The following is a 27,168-nucleotide window of genomic DNA, read 5'->3' on the forward strand; positions in this document are numbered from 1 at the left end:
GGTAGGTTTTTAATCACGCTTTCAATCTCATTGATTGATACTGGGTTGTTCGGGAACTTGATACCTTCTTGACTCAACCTTGGTAATTCATACATATCTAGGAATCTGTCCATTTTTTCTGAGTTTTCCATCCTATGGGAGTAAAGATTTTCAAAGTAGGTATTAATGATCTTCTGAATTTCTGTGGACTCTGTAGTGATCTCATTCTTTTCATTCCTTATTGCGTGAATCTGAGTTCTTTCCTTCCTTTTCTTGATAAGATTGGCTAGGGGTTTATCAATTTTGTTTATTCTTTCAAAGAACCAACTCTTTGATTAGTTTAGTTTTTGGAGGGTTTTCTTTGTCTCAATTGCGTTAATTTCCGCCCTAATCTTTATAATCTCCTCCCTTTTTTAGGCTTTGTGCCTGACTTGTTTTCTAAAAGTTTAAGATGGAGCATTAGTCTACTTACCTGTTTTCCTTATGTGTGAATTCACTGCTATAAATTTCCCTCTGAGAACTGCTTTCATTGCATCCCATAGATTCTGGTAAGTTGTATTTGTATTTTCATTTGTTTGTAGGTATTTTTTAATTCCTCTTAAATTTCTTCTGTGACCCATTGGTTGTTCACGAGGTTGTTGTTTTATTTCCAAGTGTTTATGGAGGTTTTGGAGTTTTTTTTCTCATTAATTTCTAATTTCATTGCAGTGCAGTCAGGTAATATGCATGGGATAATTTCAGTTCTTTTGCATTTCGGTAGGTATGCTGTATGGGCTAGGATGTGGTCTATTTTAGAGAAAGACCCATGTGCAGGTGAGTAAAATGTGTATTCTGATATTGTGGGGTGGAACACTCTGTAGACATCTACTAAGTCCATTTGTTCGCAACTTTGGTTCAGATCTGTTACTTCCTTGCTGATTTTTTGTCCAGTTGACCTATCTCTTTGTGTCAATGAGGTGTTGAGGTCCCCTGTTATAATAGTGTTATTAATTATATGGGTTTTCATGTCTGTTAAGATTTGTCTTATATAATTTGGAGCTCTGATATTTAGTGCATACATTTATGATTATTATCACATCCTCTTGCAGTTTTCCCCTAACAAGTGTGTAGTGACCTTATTTATCTCTTTTGATTGTTGTCTGTTTGAAGTTTACATTGTCTCCAAACAGAATAGCTACACCTGCTTTTTTCTGGGTTCCTGTTGCATGGAGCATTGTTTTCCATCCTTTGACTTTTAGTCTTTGGATTTCCTTTTGAGTGAAATGTGTTTCCTGTATACAGCATATCACTGGATTTTGTTTTTTAATCCACTCTGCCAGTCTGTTTCTTTTGACTGGAGAATTGAGGCCATTTACATTTACAGTTATAACCGATATGTGTTGATTTATCATTGTCATGTTATTTACTTGCATTGGTGTCCTACTTTCTCTACCTGCTTACTTGCTTGTTCTTCTTGATTTTTCCTTTCTGCTGTTGTTCTTGAAATTGCAGTCAGATTTTTCGCTGTCTAGAATATCTTTTAGTACTCTTTGTAATGCTGGCTTGGCACTCATGAAGTTCTTCAGTTGTTCTTTGTTGTGGAAATATTTTATTTCTCCGTTGAATTTGAGGGATAGTTTGGCTGGGTACCTCACTCTTGGTTGGTTGGAAGCTGTTCTGTCTCAGGACCTGTAATACTTCGCTCCCAGCTTTTCTCAACTGGATGGTTTGTGCTGAGAAGTCTGCCATGATTCTGATGGGCTTTCCTTTATAGATAATCTGTTTCTTTTCTCTAGCAGCTTTTAATATTCTGTTCTTTTGCTGGAGATATGGGAACTTGACTATTATATGTCGGTGTAGTTTTATTTTGGTTGTGGTTGGTTGGAGTTCTATATGCCTCATTTACTTGTATGTCAGGTTCTGTTTCCATACTTGGGAAATTTTCTGCTATTATTTCTGCAAATATTGTTTTTATGTCAGTTGTGTTGCCTCCTGGTGTTTCATTGACTGCTACAAGTTGTACATTATTCCTCTTTGCCTCGTCTTGCAGCTGTTGAATTGGCTTTTCCTGGATCCTTGTTGATTTTGATGAGATCCTTTGTTTTTTTTGTTTTTTTTTTTTTTTTGGTTTTTCTCTGGTACCGGGAACCGAACTCACAACCTTGCGCTTGCCAGGCAGGCGCTTTTGCCGCTGAGCTAAATCCCCAGCCCCTAATGAGATCCTTTGTTTCAAGGTCGCTAGCTGCCATGCTGTCTTCAAAGTCTGAGATTCTATCTTCAGCTTTATTCAAGTGGTTTTGGCAGCTTTCAGTGGCAGCTTTGTTTTCTTGGAAGTCTCTTTGAATCTGGTTCTAAGTCCTTTTTATATTTTTCATTTAATGCTTCTGTCCATTGCCTTTATTCTGTTTTCTTATATGTTTCTTTTTCAGATGTTTTGAGCAGTTCTTTCATTATTATTGTCATTTCACTTTTTGCCTGAGAGATTTTTTCTGATCTCATCTCTTCTATGGCCTTATGGAGTTGTTTCTTTATTTCCATTGCAATCATTTCAGCTATTTCCGGCATGTGTTTACCAAGTTCTCCCATGTTGATGTCTCCTAGACTTGTTCTGAGTGGGGTGGAGTTCTGCGATTGTGTTTTAGTCCTTCGTTTTGTCATGTTTGATACCAGATGCAGAAAGCTCAGTTTCCCTCTTCAGTGGCTGCACCGCAAAGGCCGCTAGTGTCCCTAGTTTTCCTGTTGGTCAGGTTTGCCCCTCAGTGTCCACTGAGAAGCTCTACTTAGTCAGGGGTTTTCTGGCAGTTGTTGATTTGTATCTAGTTATCCCAGGTCTCAGATGGAGGCATTGGTGTCAGCTGGTGGCAGACCGTCTGATCCAGCATCCTCTTGCAGTTCAGGGCATGTGCACAGCCCAGACTCGGGTTGCACTGGTGTGACAATCCCAGTCCAATGGACCTATGTCCCCAGGCAATTTAGGGTACAGGCAAAACCCAGACAGGAACTGTAGGGTTGAAGGATTGTGAACCACCTGATTCTGTGTCTCCAGTCAGTTCAGGACACATACAAGAACCAGATGTGGGCAGAAATCACAGACTGCTGGTGCCTGTGACCCTCCAGGGGGTCCAGGGGAAAGTAAAGCATGGACTTGATTGCGAGACCAGCAGTTCATGGAGCACTCGCTCATTCGGCGCAGAGCCCACACAGGGAGGGCCCACACGCAAACCCCAGTGAGAGCAGTCCTCGGGGCTTCTGCGTGAGGAATTCCTGTCTGCCAGGGGTGCATGGAGGGCAGAGACTCAGACTGTAATGGCGGCGGGTTCCTGAGTCGCCCGCTCTGCCCCCAGGAAGTAGATGGGAAATACCTGGCTGTCTCCTGAGTTTCAGCTGGGAACGGTGGTGGTGGGAGGAAAGCATGGACTCGATCCGCGGGACCAGCAGCTCTTGGAGCACTTGCTCACTTGGTGCAGGGCCCGTGCTGAGTTCATGATTTTTTTTTTTTTTTTTTTTTTTTGGGTTTTTCTCCGGTACCGGGAACCGAACTCACGACCTTGTGCTTGCCAGGCAGGCGCTTTGCCACTGAGCTAAATCCCCAGCCCTGAGTTCATGATTAATTCATGGTCCAATGTTGGGATTATGGGTGCGAATGCTACACCTGCCCTGGCGCAGGTAGTTGGTATACAGTGTAAGGGAGGGAAAGAGGCTGCTTGCTGCTGTTCCTGCCTTTTGCTGTTGTTGCTTTTGCCATTTTCCACCATCATGCCAAGTATGGACTGAAACCTCCACACACTGAGCTAAATAAACCTTTCCTTCCTTAATTCTGGACATTAGGTGTTTTCTCTCAGCAATGAGAGAAAAGTAACCAAGACAAGGACATTGAATATCTAAACTAAAGCACTATTACAATTTTTGTAACCTCATGATTCCTTTCAGACAGCTAATAATGCTTTTTGATTGTATCCGTCAGCTTTCCCGTTGCTGGACACAATATCTGATACTCATAACTTAAAAAGAAAGGTTTAATTTTAATTTAGCTCACAGTTTAGAGAAATTTAGTCCATGGTCAGCTGGCTTTTAATGCAGGAACCCCATGCCAGAAGGTGGAAGCAAAGCAAAGCTTCTAAATTCTTGGTAGCCAGGGTGCAGAGCAGGGGAATAGTACCAGAGAGGAACAGGCGAGGCCAACCTCCCTGACCTACTGAGACATATTCTGCTAGGTGGTTCTCAATCAGGTGAATTCTGCTAGGTTCCACCATTCTGCTAGGTGGTTCTCAATCAGGTGAACTTGACACATCAGGACTAGTGGTCGCATTGATTTAGACACCCATACTTTTCTTAATATACTTACTTGGAATAAATTTGCTTCATGAGGTTTAAACAACTGAAATGCTGGCTTTTGAGTTGTCAGTAATTAGCAGCTTATGCAATAGGATGCAATATAGTTGCCCAGATTTAGAAGAAATCAATGGAATAGGAAAAATAAAAAGGTGTGTGGGTAGTTTCCTGGTTTACTGGTGTTCCTATTCATAGTGTAGAATGCTCTGGCAACAAATAGACTTTTCCAAAGGGATGTTGCGTTTGACTGCCTTTAATCCTAGGCAACAGCCTATTTCCTATTTACTGTGGCACACAAGCCAGTGTTCCACCTGTGGAATGTGTTGAAGAAGGCTGCAGATGGGTGTAAGCACTGTTGAGGTTAGGCTGTAATGCTGCTAAGTTGGGGGTGAATTAATTTATGGTTTGCAGCACATTATAAATCTCAGTAGGTAATGCTGTGAAAGCAAAACTGTGAAATCTGATTGAACAAGTAGTTCAAAAATGCCCCTGTTGGTATATTCTACCCTATCAAACAACAGACTTTTCTGTGTGGTCTGGTTCTGCTTTTGCCTTGGTTTTAGAATATAGCTCCTCATAGAAATGTTTCTTTCAATCCCCTTACCTCCATACTGGTTATGCCACACTATCTTTTTACAAAAGTAGTTTTCAGTGCAGCCTACTTACTAGCGGAGAATGATGAGTTCCCTTTGCCCTATATTCTTGCTTGTACTAGTTAGCCATTTTATTTTAGCTTTTTACCCATTTTTTAAAATTTTAATTTAATGCTTTTCTGATTACTAAGGGCCATTTGGAGGTGCTTTCTTGTGAGTGCCCATTTGAATCTTTTTTAAATTATATTTTTCTATTGGATTGTGTGTTGTTAATAGATATTTAATTGAAATTTTCATACTTATTGACATAAAATTTTTCATAACATTCTTTTGTCACCTTTTCGATATTTGTAGGTTTTTATAGACTTTTCTCTTTCATTCTTAATATTGGATATTTTTGTCGGCAGTCTCTTTTACTTGACCAGATTGCCAGTGCTATATTAGTTTTAGTAGGTCCTATTAAAGGTCTAACTTTCGATCGATTTCTTTTATAGCTCTCTGAGAATCTGGGTTTCTGCATTCAGAAGGGAATATTTCAGGCAGGTGCTGTTACACTGAACTATGTCCCAGGTCCAGGAATATTTCAATCTTTAGTTATTTTTCACTTTTATCTTTAGTTTTAAATTCTCTTTGGTTCTCATTTGCATTTATTTATATAGAATATTTATATACTTAAATTAAAATTTAAAGCCATTCTTGTTGAGTATGTGGTTATTATGAAGGCTGTACGTTTCCGTAGAAACATGGCTTTAGTTGTATACATGCTACCATGTATTTCATTATTATTTAAATATTCTCCAATTTCCTTTTGTTGTTGTTGTTTTGTTTTGTTTTGTTTTGTTTTGTTTTTTGAGACAGGGTCTCACTATATAGCTCAGGCTGGCCTTGAACTCTCTCGATGATCTTTCTGCCTCAGAGGCTTGTGTGCTACCATGCCTATCTAATTTCCATTGTGATGGCTTTATTTTTTCAATTTAAAAAAATTTAAAAAATTTTTGTTTAGAGACAGGGTCTTGCTGTGTAGTTCAGGCTGGTCTTGAACTCACTATGTAACACAGACTGGCTTTGAACTCATAGGAATCCTCCTGCTTTAACCTCCCAAGTGCAGGAATTACATACAGGCATGTGCAACCATGCCTGGCTTTTTTCTTATTTTTAAGGATATTGGGGATTGAACCCAGGTAATTGACAGTGAATTACATTCTGAGCCAATTTTTCTTTTCCTTATTTTAATTTAAATTTTTATTTGTTTATTTTTTAAAGTACTGGGGATAGAACCCAGGGGCACTGTATCCTGAGCTACATCCCTGTACTTTTTAAAATATAAAAAATTTTTTTTGAGATATAGTCTTACTACATTGTCCAGGCTGGCCTCAAACTTCCAATCCTCCTGTGTTAGCCTCCCTAATAGCTGTGATTATAGACATTGGCCACCACACCAGACTTCAACTGCAGTTTTAGATGATATTTTCCTGGATATAGAATTCTAGATTAGAACATTGGTTGGTCTGTGTCTGTCCGTCTATCTATTCTTTATTACTTGAAGGCATTTTATTTTCTTCCAGATTCCTTTGTTCACAGGAAGAAAGCAACTGTTGGATTTGTTTTATTTTTATCTACTTTTAAGGCTTTTCAGGCTGGTGATTAGCTCAGCGGCACAAGCGCCTACCTAGCAAGCGCAAGGTCCCGAGGTCGATTCCCGGTACAAAAAAAGAAAGACTTTTCACTGTCTTTGATTTTTGGAAGTGTATTAGGTGCTTAGACATAGCTTTCTTTTACATTAGTTTTTCTAATTTTGTAGAAAAATTTTAACCCTTTCAAATTATTGTATATTAAACAGTCTGTTTAGATTTATATATGTTTTATCCCCATTCTCTTTGCATTTTTTTTTCTCTTTGCTTTTTGTCTTTTCTGCATTTGTGACCTTCTGTTCAGGATCATATTTCTTATACTTAAGTTTACAGCTTATAGAGTATTGCTTTAGAGTATAGATATGATGGGGAAAATGCTTCTAGTTGTAGTTTTTCTGAAACATCTTTTTTCTTTGCTAGTCTTGAAAGATATTTTCCCTAGGTATAGACTTCTAAGTTGTTTTCTTTCAGCAGAGTGATTTGAAGATATTATTCTATTATTTTCTGACTTTATTTCTGATAGGATTGAATGGGTATTATATTTATTGATAGTGTTTTCTAAACAGAAGACATTTTCAGGGATGAAATCTAGGTGCCTGACATACACTAATCCTCGAACAGTCTTAACATGCAGTATGCCTAAAGATTTCCAGTAACTCAGACACTGGAATAAATCTAGCTAATGTCTTCAGACATTGGCCTCTTCTCCTGTAACTTTGGATGGCCGGAGGTTTCTCTTCTCTGCCACTCTTTTCTGCTTTTAGTTTCTCAAACACATTCGGTTTGTTCCCATCTTAGTATTTGTACATGCAGTTTCTTCTTATATACTCTTTCCCTCAGTTTTTCACATATTTGACTCCTGCTTGTCTGTTAGGTCTTAAATATTTTACCTTTTCAGTTGTCCTTCCTTAATCACAGTGATTTCTTCCATTAAAAAAAGAAACTAAATGGCAAATTTTAGTTGGAACAGTTGCTTTCCATTGTCTCCAGATTAAGCAATGCCTTTATATTGCCTCTTGTAATCTGTTACATATACTTTCAATGTCAGTGTTTTTTTCTGACCAAAATCTTTGCTGAAGTCACACAGAACTACATGCAGCTTCCTGTATAGGCTAAAGACTGCATTCATACTTTATACTCTGAAGGAAAAAAAGAACACCTTTTGATGCTCTCAGTTGGGTGTTTTTTCCCTAGAAAAAGCCCTGCTTTAAGACTTAAGACTGCTTTAAGACTTTAAGTATCATCTGTTTTTTCCAGCTTTTCCTCTGGTGTTCAGATGATTTCCATTGTTTTGCATTTATAGCATCCTGCATGTTCTTCTGTTGAAGTCATCAATAAGGGAGGAAAGAGTTAGCAGCTCTGGAGTCACACAGTGAAATTCTTGAGGAAAGTTTTTAGAGCAGGGTACAATATTAAAATATGGAAGTAGATATTAGATAGACATTTTAGGAAAATTAATTTAAATATAGCAGATTGTTAAAACTAGTCTGTTAGTTGTAGAAAACTTAAGTTATTTATAACAAATTTTTCTTTTTGCCCAGAGAGGAGAAAATGTTATTAAATCTTTGTGAGGCCATGTCAATTTACAACCATAATTTCATAGTTTTTCTTTGTTGTAGGCACTTATATTTATTACTCCTTTCTTTGGTGTAGGCACTTACATTTATTTATTTATTTATTTTTCACTTGCCACATCAGTAACTAGGGAAATAAAAGACTTCCTTTCTTATAGTTCACTTGGTTAATATACTAATGAAAATACAAGCTGAAAATCTCATAGTTCATAACTGTAGAAGGATGGATTTCTTCAGACTTTTTCACTGATATGATGGTATTCTGCTCAGGGCAAAAACTGTGAGAATGGTATTTTTATATCTTGTTCACAAATGCTGCAGAAGTATGCAGAACTATCCTATGTTGGAGTTAATATTTGTTGGAAAGATTAATGGTAGAGTGGATGAACGAAATATTTGAATGAATAGATAGGATGAATGAGTGTTATGTAAATTAAATAATGAAACTATCATTGGTAAAAGTTTAGCTTGGGCCAGAGATTTAGCTCAGTGGTGCAGCACCTGCCTGGAAAGCGTAAGTTCCTGAGTTTGATTCCTGGTACCTAAACAAACAAAACAAAAAAAGTTAGCATGATTCAGTTCAATTTTCTTGCAGAAATAAATTTGGAGATTGATTTAAATCTGAATGTTGAGCTGTATTTGACAACTGTAGCTATTCTTTTCTTTGATTCTGTACTGTTTTTCACATAGCATGGTACTCAGTTATAACTCTATCCTCGAAGGAGCATGTCATTGTTGTACTATTCCAAATGTTTAGAGCACTGCCCCAGTTGTAACAAGTGCTGAATGAATAAAAGAGTAAATGAATTTGAATTGATAGAAAAGAGACAGGATATTATATCTAAGAAGTCAGTCCAAATGGAGGAGAGAAAGTCTTTCTCATATTGAAGTAATGAATGCTAAAATATTAGTACTTTGTTGGTCAAATACCTCTACTAAGATATTTTGAAAACATATGAAATCTGATATACTATGTAGAATTAATTTGATATTGAACAAAAGTACACTACTTTAGAAAACATCTTTCTGTACTTCTTATATTTTCCAGAAATGGAAAAAAATGGACCATTGACAAAACAGTTGATATTATAATGATAATTATCCAGTTTCACAGGCTTTCTTAAAAATACAGAATATACAGTGGCCTGTATTGTTAATTCTATTTGCTAATAATGTATATTATAATTTGTAATGAAAATTATGTTCATTGAACTTTTGATAAATTTTAAATTTCATAGGCTTTTCTCTACCTGTTTATAACTTTTTTTTCAATTAAATAATCATTGACTATTCTCAGTGGTTGTTGAAAACACACAATAATAAACATACATCCATTTACAAAATAGCATAGGAACAATAAAAACATTACAGAGTTATGGACAGAGTGGTAGGAAATTATCACTGGCTGCTGTAATACATGTTGATATCTTCAAAGTGGTTTCTCAGGAAAACAAAGATATGCAAGAAAGATCTAATAAGTAGTTACAGCCCAAGGGTTGTAAAAAATAGTGGATTACCTCCTCATCAGTGACTCTTTTCACTGAGGTGTGACGGCTGGAAGGCAGGCCAGAATTGAAAAGAAGGACCGAGAGACTAGCACCAGTGTCCAGCAATAGGCTGTTTACTTTTTCCTCTATAGTCATGATTACACGGGGCTCCTTCTTGAAGGTAATGGTCTGGCCAGAGGGAGAAGGCAGAGTATGCCCTGGGCCCTCTCATTCCTGTTGGACCAGCTGGTAGGAGGGGTCTGACCTCTGGGACCTTCACTTCAGAGGGCAGTCTGACCTCTAGTGGTCACTTTTACAGTCAGGGCATGGCCCGGGGGCTTCTTAGGGCAGTCCCTCTTGAGATGGCCTGGCTTTTGACAGCAGTAGCAGATGAATGTAGTCGACGAGTTCTTCTTAGGGCCCTGAGGATCAGCCTTAGGGTCTGTTTCTCTTAGTGCTGCAACAAAGGCAGCTGTTTTTTCTTGGTCTCTTTGTTTTCTCTCCTTGGTCTCCTCCTCCTCACGGCTATAAAAAACTAAGGAGGCAATTCTTACTAACATCTCAAGTGAGCTATCTGGAGCAAAACCCATTTTTTGTAGCTTTTTTCCTACTATTTGGGGCTGACTGAGTAATAAGTTTATCTTTAAGAATAGTTTGTCCCTCTACTGACCTGGGATCCAGGGACGTATGCTTTATCAATGCCTCTTGTCTAAGAAAGCAGAGAGGTGTTCTCTCCAACCTCCCAGCTCATCGGGATCCCGCAACCACTTAGTGTCCTCTCCCCAGCTGTCAACACAAGCGGCAGGAACATGTGGATGAAGTCCTTGGCCCGCTAGTCAGTCTTAGCACCATCAGGTGCAGAGTGTCCCAGGCAGATAACCTAGACACATACCTTCTCCGTGAAGGCGGTTCTTCAGAATCTGAATATTTGGCACCCATGTAATCCATGAAGTCTCAGTGCAGACCTCTCCGGAGTTCCACTCGCTTCTGCACCACAGCCTGTACAGTTAGGGGAAGAATGGCCTCCGTGGGTCTCCCCAGATATTGTGCAAGGTCCTCCTGGTTTCCAGCTCCTGAGTGGCTTCCGAGTCCCCAGTCAGCTCTACCTCTGAGTCTTCGGGCATCGGTACTTTCATGTTCTCCAAGTCCTCCTCCTTCAGCTGCTCCTCTGCTGACTCTGGACCTTTCTGGCTCTCAAGGGCAGGGCCAAGAGCACCTGCTGTGTAGCATGTTTTCCCAGAGGTTTCTCCACGTTGGGATGGTTCATGTACGTCTCTGAGCGGGTCTGTTATGTCAGTGCTTTTCTATGGCATGGTGTTTCTTGGGCAGTGGCCGGCCTGAGGCCCGTTTCCACACCGCTTCCCGGGTGCCTCCTGCCTGCCTTTCCAGGCCCCTCGTGGCCGGGTGCGCCCGGCCCTGAAGGGCCGGCACTCCCCCGCCATGCCTGCAGCCTGCCTGGCTCCCTGGGTGCCTCCCCTGGTGCCTGTGCGGCTGGGTGTGCCAGGACCTGAAGGGCCCAGCTCTTCCCAGCCACGCGGCCTGCCAGAGTGGGTGCCTGCAGCCTGCCTGCCTCCCCAGGTGCCTGCGCAGCCAGGTTCCTGTTTATAACTTTCATATTGAAATGTTTAAAGTTTTTAATTTCACTGATCTGCAGTCAGTGATTTGGAGATTGGCCAGTGGATAAAGCTGCTAGTAAGAATAAGGCTAATGATGACTCTATGATGTAAGCTTCAAGGCCCAGAAAAATTGTCTGCTCATAATTTAATATGTGTTTTATTGAATTTGTAACTTCTTCAAATTTCATATTATCATTGTTTGAATATACAGTGGATGGGAAATAGGAAGAAATTACTTTAAGAATGCCAAGAAGCTAACAAAGCTCCTTCATCCTAACTCAGTAAAACTAGCTCTTGAGTACTGTTGGCAGAATACATTGTCAACCAGGTGCTGTTTGCTCAGAATCTAATTATGAGCTTACATCATCATGATTAACGTAGTTCCAGTTCAGTGTAGAATGGAGCATAAGTAGTTCCCCAGAGGAAAAGCAGAAAAAAGAGAGGATGATAGGCAGGTACAAACCACAAATGGTTTGTTATAATAGCTAGTAGGGTAAAACATGCATCCAAGATTGTATTTTCTTTTTTTTTTTCAAGTGAAAAATCTTTATTGTAAAGATTCCCATTGTGACACATTATACACTTTCCCCTTGAGCTGGGATCCCAGGTACTCAGGAGGTTAACAAGAGAATCAGAAGTTTGAGCCCAGCCTGGGTAACTTAGTGAAGGACCTATCTCAAAATAAAAAATAAAAATGACTTGGAGATTTAGTTCAGTGCAAAAACCATGGGTTCACTTTCTATTTTAAAAAACCAAACAAAAAACCAAACTACCTATTCAAGCTATGTTGGTTCTCATTAAACCTTAAAAAAAATAACTTTTAACAGTATCCAGGTACGTTTCTTTCTGTATACCCACAGAGGAGCTGTTGGCTGGCCACCTGTCTGGTAGAGAAGTAAAGTTTTAGTTGCTGACTTCTTGGATTGTGTTGGTGGGGGAAAGCATGTTGTGTTCTTTGTTGCAGCCAACCTACCCTGCTAAAGTACATTCCTAAAGTACATTCTATAGTAAGTCTTTCAAAGGGGTACATGGGAAATAAATCTTCTGAATGCATCAGTATCAAAAACTGTCCTTGTTTTTCCCTCAAAATTAAACATCAGTTTGGCTGGATACTGGATTTGGGGGAGGAAGCCATTCTTGTGAAGGATTGTTATGATGTTGCCCCACTGACATTTAGCATCCGGCATGCTTAGTGAGAAGTCTGATGTTAGCCAGATTCTTGTTCCTCTGTAGATGAGTCCTTGTCTTGGGAAACCTTCAGGATTTTCTTTCTCTCACTGGAGCTGTGTAATGTCACCAAGATGTGTCTAGGAGTAACTTGTTCCTCATCGAACATGCAGGGGATTTGATGAGTGCTGACAACCTCAGTGAGTCCTTCCTTAGCTCTGAAAAGCTTTCTTCATTTATGTCTTTAGTTATGTCCTCTGCCCTGTTGTCTTTTGTATCTTTTTCTGGAGTGGCTATCACATGGATGTTGGAGTTTCTGAATTTATCATCTTTGACTCATAGTTTTTTGGTATTCATTTGCTGTTTGGGCACTTGCATTGTATCTTTAGCTACTTCTTCCAATTCCTTGTCTAGATTGCTCATTCTTTCCTCGAATTTACCTACTTTGCTGTGAAGGCCATCTACAGAATGTTTAATTTCCAGGATATCTGCATGGTATTTACTTATATTCTCAATCTCCTTTTGTGTCTCTCTGAAAATGCTGATCACTTTTATGACGTTTTCTTCTGTGTCCTGGATTAAGTCTGTTTCTTTGGATGTCTGTTATGGTTTGTGTCTGCATGTTCCCCCAAATCCTTATGCAGTTATGGGGCTGGTTTCTAGATGTTTCCAATGCTGGGATTATTGGTGTGAGTGCTACACCTGCCCTGGGGCAGACAGTTTGCAAATGTAAGGGGAAAGAGGCTGCTTGCTGCTGCTCCTCCATTTTGCTCTTGCTGCTTTTTGCTGTTTTCCGCTGCCATAAACAGTAGCCCTCTGCCATGTGCCACTCTGCCTTGGAGCCAGCTGAGTATGGACTGTAACTTCCACAAACTGTAAGCTAAATAAACCTTTCTTCCTTAATTTTGGGCATCAGGTATTTTGTCTCAGCAATGAGAGAAAAGTAACTAAGACAGCGTCAGTTCTTCTATTTGAAAAGTTTTGTTTCTCTCTTTTTGTTTTCCCTGAAGACTTGGTAATTCCTAAAAACTTGGTCCTCACATTTGCCCATGAGTGCTTTCCGTGCTCATCAGAACTTCTCTCTAGTGATTTTGAGAGAGAGAGAGTGAGCGCACAAATGCAAGGGCGGAGGGGGTGTCTCAATTTTTCTCTGGAAGCAGCTGTGTCGTTTTCTTCCTCCTCAGTGTTGTGTAGCTCCTGGGGCTGCACCAACTTTTTCTTCTTCCTAACTGAATAACTAGAGGCTAGTTCTTCATGCCATGTTGAGAATTCTTTTTCCTCTGTGCTTGGGTTTCCTTCTTGTCCTGCTGCTCCTCCATCTCAGAGTTTCCTTCTTCCTCCTCTTCTGTCCCTGAGTTTTCTTCTCTCGTCTTCTCCCCGCCGCTGAGATTTTCTCCTTCCTCTCCTTTTCTTCCTCCTCCTCACCCCAAGTTTCTTCCTGCTCCTCTTCTTCCTCCTCTGTCCCAGAGGCCTCCCCCCTTTCTTCTTCCTCGGCTGTTCTTCCTCTGTCCCAGAATTTGTTGCTTTCTCCTCCTGTAGCTGTGAAGTCTCCTAATCGTCCACCTTCGGGCTTCCTTTTCCCTTCATTCTGAAGACTCTGAGCCCCTCCCCTCAGGCCTAGTAGCCTTTACCTCTTGCTTGCTGGGTCTCTAGCTCTACACTTCTTTTAGAAGTTCATCCCCTTTTCTTTGTGTCCCATGTTGTCTTCCTCCTTGATGTGAATGTACATTCTGTGCAAGAACATTTTCAGCAAATTGTTCATAAAAGCCTTTTGCCTGGTAAATTTTCTGAGGCCCTGCAGGTCTGAAAATGTCTTTTTTTCACCATCACATTTAAATGCTAATTCAACCCTGAATAGAAATTTGGGTCAAAACCATTTTCTTCTGAAGTGCTGAAGATGTGACCCTGCTGGTTGCTGACTTCCAGTGTTGCTGATGAGAAGGCTGCAGCCAGGGTCAGGATGACTCCCTCATCTCTTGGCAGTCTTTCTTTTTTTCTTTCTTTCTTTTTTTTAATCTTCTTATTCTTCAAGCCCTCAAGGTTTCTTCTGACCCTCATTTCTTTTGTTGGCTCAAGCTCTCCATTCTTGCTATCCTCTTTTTCCAGAACTTCTACCTGGACATTGCAACTTCTGTATCTGTCATTACAGTGTGAAGCTCCTCCCATGCTTTTTTTGACTTTGTAATTTTGAGGTAATTTCTTACCTTGGCCCACGCTGTGATTTTTAGCTTTGTCTAATTTATTTTTTAATTTTTAATTTTAAAGAGAATAAAAAAAAACCAAATAACAACAACATAGACAAAAAGAAAACAAAGAAAGAAAAAGATACAGGGTTTCAAAACAAAATGAGAGGAATTAATAGTGGTTGTTATATTACATATTGTTATCCTCAGTGAAGTTGCTCAGATTACCAGATGTAAGAATGCAAGATTGGTCAAACAATTAAAGAGAATAAAAAATAATAAAAAAAATTAGAAATGATACAGAACTTCACCAAACAAGATGATAGAAATTCAACAATGGTTGTTATATTGCATATTGTTGTCTTCAAATTAGTTGTTCACATTACCAGATAGAAGCGTGCAAAACTGGTCAAAAAAATTAAACATTAACCGTTCCTTTCAATAAGCCATCAGACATCAGCAGTACAGTTATCCCAACTGTGTTTGTCTCTCTCTCTCTCTCTCTAATACATAAATATCTATCTATCTATCTATCTATCTATCTATCTATCTATCTATCTTTTTCTTTCTCTCCTTTTCCTCATCCCAGTTGTTCCTTCTTTGGAGCAATTTCTTTCTCTTTCATAATATCTATTGTACGTTTTGGATTTTATTTACTCTTTCAGGTTATTACACTAGGGAGACAATACAGTGTTCACATATGTGGGTCTGATTTATTTCACTTATGAATGTGGTCTCTAGTTGCATCCATTTACATGTGAACGCCTCGAGTTTATCTTTTTTATAGCTGAGTAATTAATACTCCATTGTATAAAAATACCACATCTTTTTTTATCCATTCCTCAGCTGATGGACATTTGGGTTCTTTGCAAGATTTAGCTATGAAAAATTGTGCTGCTGTAAACTTGGGTGCACATTTCTACTCAGCCCATCTAGTTTTCTTTTAAAGGTCAAACTTTCAGTATCCTCTTCTATTTTGGAGTCTTCTATCTTCTCCACCAATTTAGTGAGGCTAAATCTTTTATTTCCTGCTTTTCCTTTCTGTTGCTGTAGTTCTTTGGATTTTTCAGTTCAGGTGTTATGATTTTTATTTCCAGAATTTTCCTTATGTTATTTGTGAGGGTCTCCACCATCTCTTCAACCATGAGGTCCTGTGTTTCCTTCAAGAACTCACATTCTTTCCTGTCATCTGCTGAGTGTTTGCACTCAGATTCCAGTACCAGGGCCATCGACCTCTCAGTCTTTGTGAATGCCTTTCTTTCCTTTCTGGGGACTTTTTCCTGTCCTTCTGCCAGCTATCTCACCAGCTTGGATTGGACCCTGCACATTGTGGCTATTTTGCTAAAACTGCTTTTCTCTTCTGGAATAGTAAATTTGTTCTTGCACACAGGGTAGACTTAAGAAATTCAAAATTTTAAACATGTCATCTGTCTGCTGTACCCAGTGCTGGGACTGCTGTGCTTCAAACCCTGAGGTTAAATGAAGGAGAGAGGCACCCTGCATTTTCTATCATTCCATGCCTGTTTTTTCCTTCTTTTTTGTTAAGCCAGTTTTGTCAATAACTAATTTATACACAATAACATACAGATTTTAGTGTATGCAGTTCTAAGTTTTGGCAACTTTACATCCCTTCTCCCCCAAGATTTCCATTGTGTGAGATAATTTTTTTTTTTCCACTCATGAACCACCAACCTTGTTCTATTAGTTAATACCATAAGAAGAGCATTATCAATGGGATAATTAGCATTAAACAAATGATAATGTAATTCTTTTTTTTTTTTTTTTGGTTTTTCTCCGGTTCCAGGAACTGAACTCACGACCTTGCGCTTGCCAGGCAGGCGCTTTGCCGCTGAGCTAAATCCCCAGCCCTGATAATGTAATTCTTAAACAATCCCCAAAACTTATTTCAGGCACTTTTGGCACATTTAGTATTTCAAGAGTCAGTTATAGTTTCCCATCTGATTTTTAGCATTTTTTGACATAGTTCTTAATAAAGTACTTTTACATATATTAGACTATTTTTACATTTTCCAGGTTTGTCTATTGCTCTTTGTAGTTCCTTCTTTGCTCTCACTATAACATATTTTTGGTCTTTTCTCTTATCTCCGTCTCTTCCATTTGTATGTTTTGTTTTTAAGGAGTTTCTGAAGACCCTTTGTCTCCCCTTTTTTGACTGAAGAAGAAAGCTTATAAAGGCAGAAAACTGAAATATTTCCAGGGCTTCATTAATATGCTTTTATACAAATGTTACTTTATTTAACCTAGCTATAAGGTTTTAAATTACTTTTTGTACCTCTTCATTTTAGTATTACCTGAGTTGTCACAGATTCATTGTTGAATATATCTTACTAAAAGAATTTTGTGTTTGTCAATATGTCTCTATTTCTTAGAATAGTGTTTGGTACATGGTTCACTGTTGTTGTCTAAGCAATGTCCTATGGTTGGCACAAAATTAACATGCTCAAATTTTAGCTAATCTGTAACTTTCTTTTGTTTCTAAAGTCCAAATCATTGCTCTTTCTATTTGCAAGCTTTCCTTACTTCCCAGTCAAAAATCTGTTTCTCTAGTCTTTTTCCTTTAGTAAATTATACTAAAGGCATTTTAAAAAATCACCAAATAATTATAAATTATGATAATTACTATGAAGTACAGGACTTCATTTGACAATAAACCTAATTAGATAAATTGCTGCAGCAAAGAATTTTGTAGATAGTGCTGGGGACTGAATCAGGGGCCTTGAATATGCTATGTATGAAAGTCTTTTCCACTGAGCTACATCTCCAGCCCATGGAAGAATTTTTTGAGAAAGTATATGCAACAAAAGCATCACTTACGATGTTAGGATTTACCCAGACAAAAAATACACCAGAGAATATTTTCAGACCTTAAGAAACAGAAAAATTATTCTTTTGAGGAACAAAAAGGAAGGCTTATTTTGCCTGAGGATGCAATCTTATTTCATTTACATACATGAAAACTGAGACTCAAAGTTAGTGAATATAGTGAGGTCATCAAATTAGTCAGAGCAAACTTTTTAGTGCTTTCAGTGGTGACAAACAACCCACTGTGATATGCATGCCATAGGTTCGGCCACTACTGGCCTAGTTTCAAGGTTTGTGTTTTCTAAATCCTTAATGTTTTCCCATTATATTTTGACATTCCCTAATGAAAGTGTGAGCCAAAGCCTTTCCAAGCTCTGGTAATTTTATTTCTTTTTCAGCATCATTGTATTAGTCATTACAAAATACCTGGCCTCTGCAACTTAAAGGAGGAGAAAGTTATTTTTGCTTATGGTTACAGAGGATTCAGTCCATGATCAGCTAGCTCCAAGGCAGAAGTGGCATACAGAAAGGCCTAGTGGATGAAAGCTGGTCCTGTGGCATCCAGGAAGCAGAGAGAAAGCAAGAACCAGAAAGCAGAGAGAAAGCAAGAACCAGAGTAAGAGAGATAACCTACCCTACAGAGCCGTTCCTTCAGTGGCCTATCTCCTCTAATTAGGCCTAACCTCCAAACAGCACATTAAGCTATTAGCAAAGGAGACACTTGCATGTAGAACCATTTACTGTCAACAGGAACAGAATGATTTACCTGGCATAAAGCCTAGATGCTTCCAGTGAATCTGTGGCTTTGAAAGCCAATTAGTATTTGCTTAATGCAAAGGTTTTATGAACCATCAGTATTGGTATCTTCTGTCCTCATTAATTTGTTGATTTATTTGATTTGATTGGTCAGTAGAACATTATAGATTTCAAAATTTATAACAAGCATCTTACATTCTGTTTTATTTCTGTTGACTTATACACCACTATAAACTTGATCCACCTCTGCCAAATAGTTAATGTTTCACAAAATAAACAAACTCTTTTTGGCAGTTGATTTTCAGACAGCTGATAAAACACTGACGTATTAAGTTTTTTTTTTTTTTTTTTACTTGTTTTCACATTTATGTGGATGGGAAAGGGGAGGGAAGTAGAAATTGGTATGGTACAAAGGCAGGGTTGGGAAAGGTTGTGCATGCGTGCATGTGAATGTGTGTGTGTGTGTATTTCCAGAGACATTCAACAGTGAGTTGTCCACAGTCCCAGGATGTGACAGCCTGCCTCTTAGTAGCCTTCAAAAACATCCGTGGCATGTCATACTTGTTCTGTATTCTTACTAGTTAGTGACTTGTTGGCTTAGAGACCAGTTTCAAGAATGTTCATAAAAGGGAACTTCTCCTGTATTACTGCTTCTTTTTGTCACCTGATACACTTGTGGTATTAGATTTATCGAATAACTTTTGCTGCTCCATTCTTTGGTTCTCAGTATTTTTTTCCCCATTAAGATTACTGATTGGAACAGGAAAGAATGGATTTCATTCTTAAGCTTATTTTTGTATTCTCATGTGTCACTTTTATATCTCATTTTTCTCAATCTGATGAAGGAAATCATGTTAAAAAGATTAGTTGAAGGTACTGATTTTACTTGTTCCGGCCTCCTTAAACAATGTTTTGTGAGTGTTTTGCGAGTGTTTTGCTTAAATGAGGATTGTAGAGTTTAACTTTTTGTGACTCAAGGTTTGGTGGTAGTATATGCCAAATGCATGTTTTAAAATTTTCAAAGATAATGTTTTATTATCAAGAAATAGAGAACCATTTAATAGAGTGTATTTTACATCATTAAGTAAACAGTATTTTGTATTCATTATTTTGTTTAAATAAATATTTAGTGTAACATTTATATAAATATTTTGAATTATACTTATTTCCCTTTGTAGTATTACCCATCTTCCTTGGACAGCAGCTGTTTCTTTAAATGATCCTTGTTTTTTGTTTGCAGGCAGCTATCAATGGTGTAATACCCCAGGAAAATGGCATTCTACAAAGGTATGTTATTAACAGCTTCATAGTAAGATGACAATTTGGCAGAGAGGGGAAAAGAGAAAGTTATTAGTTATTTTTATTTTTGGTGGAGTATTTGATTTTTGTTGTATAAGTTCATTAATATAGTCATTGTCTTGATATTGTTAATTATATTACTTCTCTAAAGTCTCCACTTTTAACTACACAGTATTTTTCCAAATTGTGTAATATTGTCTTTCAAGGTGATTTATTTTATTTTTAAGAAAGCTTTACAAGGTCATCTTCTAATTCATAGGACGGAGGGAACCGAATCCTTTTTATGCCATTGATTGGGACTAAGGAAATGAGACATGCTCAGTAGCCACAGAGTATGACTGTCATGTATTCAGGCTTTATCTCCAAACTTAACTGTAATCTTTTTACCCCCTCCATTGTGGTTTCTAAATCATATGATGATGTGCAATAGTTAAATAAATCCTTAATTATGTTTGTTTGTTTGTTTTTTGGTCTTTTTGAGACAGAGTCTTGCTATGCAATTCAGGCCAGCCTTAAGCTCACTTTGTAGCCCAGGCTAGTCTCGAACTTGCAAAGATCCTTCTGCCTCAGCTTCCCAAGTGCAGGGGATTACAGGCGTGCGCCCCCATGCCTGGCTAAATCCTTAATTATGAAACGTCCCTGAACACTGAACTATTTTTCCTGAAATGTCCAGTGTTAACATGTGGACTGATTTTAGTTGGTTTGTGTCTTTGCCAGAAAGTCAAATTTGGAAGATGAGGCCAAGAAAACTGTAACAGTTAAAACATATTTAAGTTAAAAATACATCAATAACTTTTTTGAAAATTGTAGATTCTGATTCTGGATTAAAAGAACACACTATAAAGTCATAGGAGGTGAAAGCATTTTCCTTTCCAAGTTGTAGTTTACTTACTTGACACCCTCCCACCCCCAATTCAAACTTTGGCTTGAGTTTTGGTGGCTGGGATTTCTAAGTTACTGAAGCATGATCTGGTACGTGCAGATGAGGCAAGCAGAAACAGCAGACTAGGAATAAACATTGTTTTGGAGAGGAAGAAAAGTGCCGTTGTAACAACATTTAAAAATTCATGCTAGACTATGAAGTATACTATACTTTATAGGAAAATCCTTGCATATTTAGGATGGAAACAAAATTATGTTTGTTACCTGACCACTCTTAATAATGAATTGTTTTTAAGGTGAAGCATATATACTCCACTGTCTCTTTAAAAATTTTTCTAAAGAGTTTCATTCAGAGTAAATGTAGCTGATTTCCAAGTCTGCAACTAGCTTTTTTTGTTCAAAAGCACCCAGTTACATTGAAGCCCTTATCTAGAAAGCAAACCAGATGATTACAGGTACTTTTTCATGATCATTTTAAAATGTCTTAGTTTAGAAAGTTTCAGAGTGCTAAATGTGTGTGCAGTTTCATTCTTGAATGTTATTATTACTCCTTTTGTGCCAAGATTTTTGCTGTGCTAAACTCTTGTGGATTTGGCTGCTAGGTCATGAATACCCACTGGATACATCTTACAAGGATAGCATTTGCTTTGAGTGAACTGTAGAAATTCCCTTTCCTCTTGAAACATTCCATCTCTTCCATTACAGATAAAGCTTTTTGCTTAATAAATTGTATGATTGAAAACTCAGTAATAATTGTTTTCTGATACTGTAGTTACTGTGATGTTTTGGATTTAAATTTGACTGGAGTGGGTTGGCATTGGTTTTATTTGCTTCTTTTAAATTAAAGGAATGAGTCATGCCTGTGTAGCAAAATCAGTTATATATCTAGTTAAGTTTCTTCAACTGTTTCCTTCCTGTATTCATTAGTTTCCAAATCACTGTGAATTTGACATAATTGAAAGTTGTTCTTTTGTGTCTATGGGCTAGAGAAAAATAAAAGAGGGATCCTTATAATCATTCATAGGTTTAACACTGAAAGCAGAAGATACAATACTAGGAATGCCATATACAGACACTTACAAAGATCATTGTTTTGTATGTCTAGTTTTTATAATGTTGACTATAGTCTGCATATATAACTGAGTCTTAATTTGTTAGTCCATACATTAACAGAGAAGAGAGATAACCAGCTGGGCTAGGTGGTGCAGGCCTGTAATCCCAGCACTCGGGAGGGTGAGGCAGGAGGATCATTACGAGTTCAAGGCCAGCCTGGGCTGCATAGTGAGCTCAAGGCCATCCTGAACGACATAATGAGACCCTGTCTCAAAAAGACGAAAAAAAAAAAAAAAAAGAGATACCAAATATTATAAAGAAAACACTGTATTATGTAATAGTCTCATAGGATAGTGAACTTTTTGATAGGCAATAATTAAATAACCACAGCATTGATGTGTTAATACTTGTTTTGGCTAGAGATAATAAAAAATTATACAAATTATATGCAGTCTAAAGAATGTCAGTTATTAACATAAATTTCTGTGGAAGGGGAGAAAGAAATACTTCTGTGCTTTATAGTTTTTCTTGAAATCTGATTTTTATGTGAATCCAAAAGTAGGACTGTGATTTTTGATGAACCCATGAAGTCCAAGGAAAGAAACTAACATGTTTTTTTAATGCCTAAGGTACTATGCCAAGCAACTGACATTTTCCCACATTTAATACTAAGTACAACCCTTAAAACGTAAATGTGTATATTTCACAGATGAGAGAACTCAGAATTTATAGAGACTTGCCCACTACTGCAAGAATAATAGAAAGTTGTGAAATCTGGATTTTCTCCTTGGGAAAGCCATGCATCAGTAAGCATGACATGTCTTTGGGTAAAAAGGTTAAATCAAGCTCTGTCCCCCACAATTTTGTTTTTAGTTGTAAGCTGGTAAAGGTAGACATTATTATCCCTAATTGTACAGGTAGAAATAATAAATGACTCAGATGATACAACAAGATGATGATGTGTTCAGGAATATAGGCATGTCTTTTGGCTTTTCTTGCAAGGCTTTTTCATTTGACAGTATACTACTAATTCAATATATGTGTAGTTTATGGAGTCATAAATGCAAACCATTCATTCAGTCTTAAATAAACATCAGGTATGTGCATGTATTGTACTGCCTCATATGAAACTATTTTTGGGGACAGTTATTTTTTAGAAAGGAAGTGCTATTTTTAAAAAAATAAACTTCATGAATTAATAATATAATTTGAGCTACCCACTGAATGGTAATGGTCAACTCATTTAAAGCCCATAAACATGAACAGTATGTTCCTAATCCATTGTGTAATAATTAAGAACATCAAGAAAAGATGAAATTGACCTTAATTATTGTACTTTCTATATATAAATGTTCAGGTTTTCTGGTTTAGCAAAAATGCCCATTTAAAAGTCTGAATTGATCATAAATTTACTTCTAAAATAAATGTGAATTTTTTGCAGCAGGTACCCAAAGATTTTTCATGAATGGACTTTTAAAAATTGAAATAAACAAGTGCAGAGTTCCTGTTTACTTTGCTTTTTGTTCATTGCCTTCCAAGGGCCTGAGTGGTTTGCAGAAGAAAGTTGAGTAAGGATAAAAATACTTTCATTAGTTGAAGTTTAGGTCTAAATAGATTTCTTCATGGAGGCTTCCACAGCATTGTTTCCTATTTAATGAATAATTTCTTTTTTCCCCCCAGTGGGTAGTTTATACAGGAACATTCACCTAAGAAACAAATATATTCATATTCTGCATCCATTTTAAAAGATTCATTTTAGTATCTCTTTCCTAGACTTTCTTTCATCTAGTTTTCTGACTTTAAGTTCTCATTTGCTGTTCAAGCCATTAACTTTTGCTCACAATTTAATGGAAGATTTACACCTCAGTCTATCTCTCTTTCTAAATAAAATGGTCACCCTGTGGTACAGTGTTACCTTCTGTGTACCAACAGGCTTTTGTTTCACTACCATTTTTCAGGCAGATCTTTGATTGAGGCCATAATGCTTTAGTCTGATTTTAATTGGTGCCAATGTATTTTACATATCTAACTTTGCTCTTGCCAGTATAAATTTTTTCTTCCTTTTTTGACTTAGCTGTCTCTTTGTTATTGATGGGAAATGTGAGGCAACAGAATTTTTGCCCTGGCTTGTTTTTGATCACTGACCCCCCCCCCCAAACTTTGTCAAGGTCTGGAAGTACCTGCATTTTTGTGATATGTATATATACTAATCTCTAGCATGCATTTGTCATGATAAAGCATCCAAGTATTTATTACTTCTGTTCTTTAGTTTCATTCATCGTTATAATCAATGTCATGTTATTCTGTGAAACATTTGGGTGACTAGGATCTCTCCAGACAACTTTTTGTGACAATAAGCAGGAGAACTGGCATAATCTCTAGGAAAAGCCAGTGAAATTATACTGTATACTTTGGTGAAAGAAAAGGCTTGTCATAGTACTTGCAAATTAGTACAGAGAATAAAAAATTGTGCAAGATCATTTGCAAGTAACCTTAACTCCGTGGGCTGGGAAACCAGTACAGTGTGTAGGATCTCTGCCAGTCACTGAGTATCTTTTTGTATTTTATATTCAGGGCTTGAGGGAGAAATGGCAGGGTAGGTTGACTGTTAGAACCTGCAGTGAGTCCAAGGGCCAAAGCTTCATTTTATGCTATAATCTTACACTTTTGTTAAATCCAAAAGGATTAGCATAATTTCAGATTTAGAGTGTAGGAATCCTCTAAAAACTGAATATTTCCCTTTTATCATTATACAGGTAGTAACAGGTAGAGGTCTCTTAAGGGATTTCTTAGAAAAATTGCAATACATATGTATGACTTTGTTGTATATTGTCCTTTGTGGTGGACCAGATTGCCCATTTAATCCAAGGCTTTTATATCATGAACAAACATGTGTTGGGAAACACTGGGAGTGAATGTGACTCTCCATTGTGGTTACTGAAGTTACAATTTAGGCTGCCAGGTCTAAGTTCTGCTGTTATAGATCAAGTAATATTTCAATGGACTGGCCTTTAATTTTGTTCCTTAGAAGTACCATATTCAGTTAAGTACTGAAGATCTCTGCCAGTCATAATCTTCCGATTGCTGCTTTTGTCCATTAATGTAATTGCTCAAATCCTTTTCTTACTATGTTTGCCATTTGACCTCTGCAATTTTGAGATCTCATCATGCTTACTAAGAAGTCTCAGTGATGTCATTTCCCAGAAACAGCTATTAAGAGTTTTTCAAGAATGTAGATTCTTTTACATAATGTATTTTTTAATGCTTTAATATAGTATCCTCCATGACCTCATAAGAGGATGCATGCATACTCAGGTTATACACAGCAAATCCATCCCAGCATTCATGTTTCTTTAAACATTTGGATTTCTTCTACATTATGTTAAATAAGTTCAGATATCTCATCCTTAATAAGTGTAGACTCTTTTGACACTTAAGTTTTATTTAGCCAGCTATTAAAGGTACTTAGAGCTGCTTAAGCTAACATTATATTTTGTCCTATCAAAGTTCTTTTGGTCCAACACATTTGAAGTTTATTTATGTAAGAATTTTCCTGGATAGTTTATCAAAATGTTGTAATTATTTTTAGATATAAATAATCTCTTCTTGGTTAAGGCCCTATACTTTTTCTTTTAGTGTATGACTAGATCTGACTTTAGAGGGAATAGGAATGGAGTGGGTAGGTCTGAGTATAAGCATGCCCTTTCAAGGCAGCTGTCCTAAGTAAGAGTATTAGAATTTTCAAACAAGCAGAGGCTAGCCTTTTCAGTCACAGGAGGAATTGTTTCTGTTTATAAAAGGCTTATAGAGATTTGGGGTTCAGAATTCCAACTTTTATCTGAGTCCCTCTGGGCATTTTACCTCTTAGGTTTTCACTCTTTCCAAAATAGTACCTTAACTTTCACAAAAGAGATACACTGTTGTTTATTCAACTTTCTCTACAGTTCTGCAGTCTGCAATATTACCCTCATTTTGGTGGTCATATATGTTGTTAGAAGAAATAAGAAACTCTCTTTACAAGGCTATATTGAAAACTTTGCAGCTGTGGTATCATGACTTTGTATGTCATTTTCTGTAAGATCCCCATTCGAGTCAGAAGAAATCAGCCGTAGTCCTTGTTGTCATTTTTACCATTGTAATAATTAAGCCAATCCATCATTTTGTTATCTCAGGCCATTGTTTCAATAGGTATATCATCATAATTAACCACACATGATAATTTAGCTAATAATTATGTTAAGGCATGACATAGTTCACCAGTATACTGTTTTTTGCTGGAAGGAGCTAGCTAGCAATGAATTGAAAGTTAAGGACATAATCAGGACAGTTTCTGAGTGTCATCTTTGGAAATATGTTTCTTGGAACCTTTTCAGTAGGTCACTATCCAGTCAGGATCTAGGTATTTCAGTAGAGGAAATTTAATGTAGGGTGGGTTATATAATCAAAAAAGCTAAAAGTGAGGAAACATAACTGTAACAATTGCTGCAAGAAGTCACCAGTCTTAAGTTTAGGAAGTAGTGGAATTAACAGAGCTATGAACTCAGAGGGAATCCATGAAGCTGGGGTGAATTCACATTGTCCAGCTGTGATTGGTATCGGAGGGAATATGAAGAAGCTGGCTATACGAACACCAAAAGACAGAAGAATAAGAAGAAGATGAAAAAGGCAGCGAGAGGGCTGGAAACTATAGGTGATGCTGATGGAAATGCATGCGAGTAGGAAGAAGGAAATTGTGCTTACCCTCCTGTTAATCTATGTGTTATATCCCCCTTATCAGCAAAACTTAATGAGAAATCATCTAATAAAGGAAAATAAAGTTTTGTAGATTGTCAGCCTCAGCACCACAGAATAGACTATATAGAAGTATGTCTTTGGAGTAAAGCAACAATAAAACAGTGATCTCTTTACTAACTTAGACCATTTTTCTTAGGTTTTAAGTTGTGGCAAACTTTAGAGACTTTCACCAGCTTACCTTTATGAACAGTACTTGACTTGGGCATGTATTGGTTATTACTGTTCCTATGTAGGTGTCTAATACATTGTTTTTCCTTAAATTCAGGGGGAGTAGATTTTTTAGAGCTGGTCTTGAGTCCTGGTAGTGATGGAAGATACATGCTAAATGATGTTGCAACTGAATTATTCCTTATGTTCTCTCTTACTTCCTTTCCCTTTCTGGGGGGGGGAAGGTTATAATACATATTACAGTTAAGATGTGGAAAAGCCAGTGTTTTAAATAATTTTTTCTACTATCAGTTTGTTAAATATTGGAGTTTCTTCTATATGTAAAGTCTGGAACTCACAACAGAGGATACAGCCATTAAGAACACAACTGTAAGATTTATTCTTGTGGCATTTACATTCTTGTGGGAACATAGATGTCAAATGACGATACATGTAATTTTATAATTATAGAAAGTGGTGGGGGATTAAGTCTAGTCTCTAGACTTAGTTGAAAAATAACCTGAAATATGCAGGGTGAGTATAATTAGTTACAAGGAAGATGGATGTGAGGATGAGTTGGAGGAGGGAAAGGATATTCCTTCAAGGAATATTCCCCAACTATGTATCCCATGAAATGGAAAGAGTCAATATGAGAGATGAAATGGAGGCTGTTGTGTCTGTTAGCATAGGCAGAGATATAGCTACCATGGTATAAGACCAGGATGGGTGGCTAGATTGAATTCTGATCATACAGGGCCTCATGGGCCATTTTATCAAAAGAGCAGAGGGAGGTAATTGAGAGATGGAGGGAGAAAATGAAATGAAGACATTTAAATCTTTAATTTTGCTGTTGAAAGGGCATGGGTGGAATGC

General features: G+C 37.5%; 1 protein-coding gene across 1 annotated transcript in view; it reads left to right on the plus strand.

The window, feature by feature from the left end:
* The window catches only part of Faf1 (Fas (TNFRSF6) associated factor 1), a gene marked incomplete at its 5' end in the record, with an annotated part of 440,455 nt that overhangs the window by 85,660 nt on the left and 327,627 nt on the right, over positions 1-27,168 (plus strand). The window contains 1 exon segment of the mRNA XM_005398612.2: positions 19,361-19,407. Coding sequence (XP_005398669.1) covers positions 19,361-19,407 — 47 coding nt within the window.

The sequence above is a fragment of the Chinchilla lanigera genome, unplaced genomic scaffold (genome assembly GCF_000276665.1).
Source record: "Chinchilla lanigera isolate Chin_1 unplaced genomic scaffold, ChiLan1.0 scaffold00063, whole genome shotgun sequence".
In the NCBI taxonomy this organism is placed as follows: Eukaryota; Metazoa; Chordata; class Mammalia; order Rodentia; family Chinchillidae; genus Chinchilla; species Chinchilla lanigera.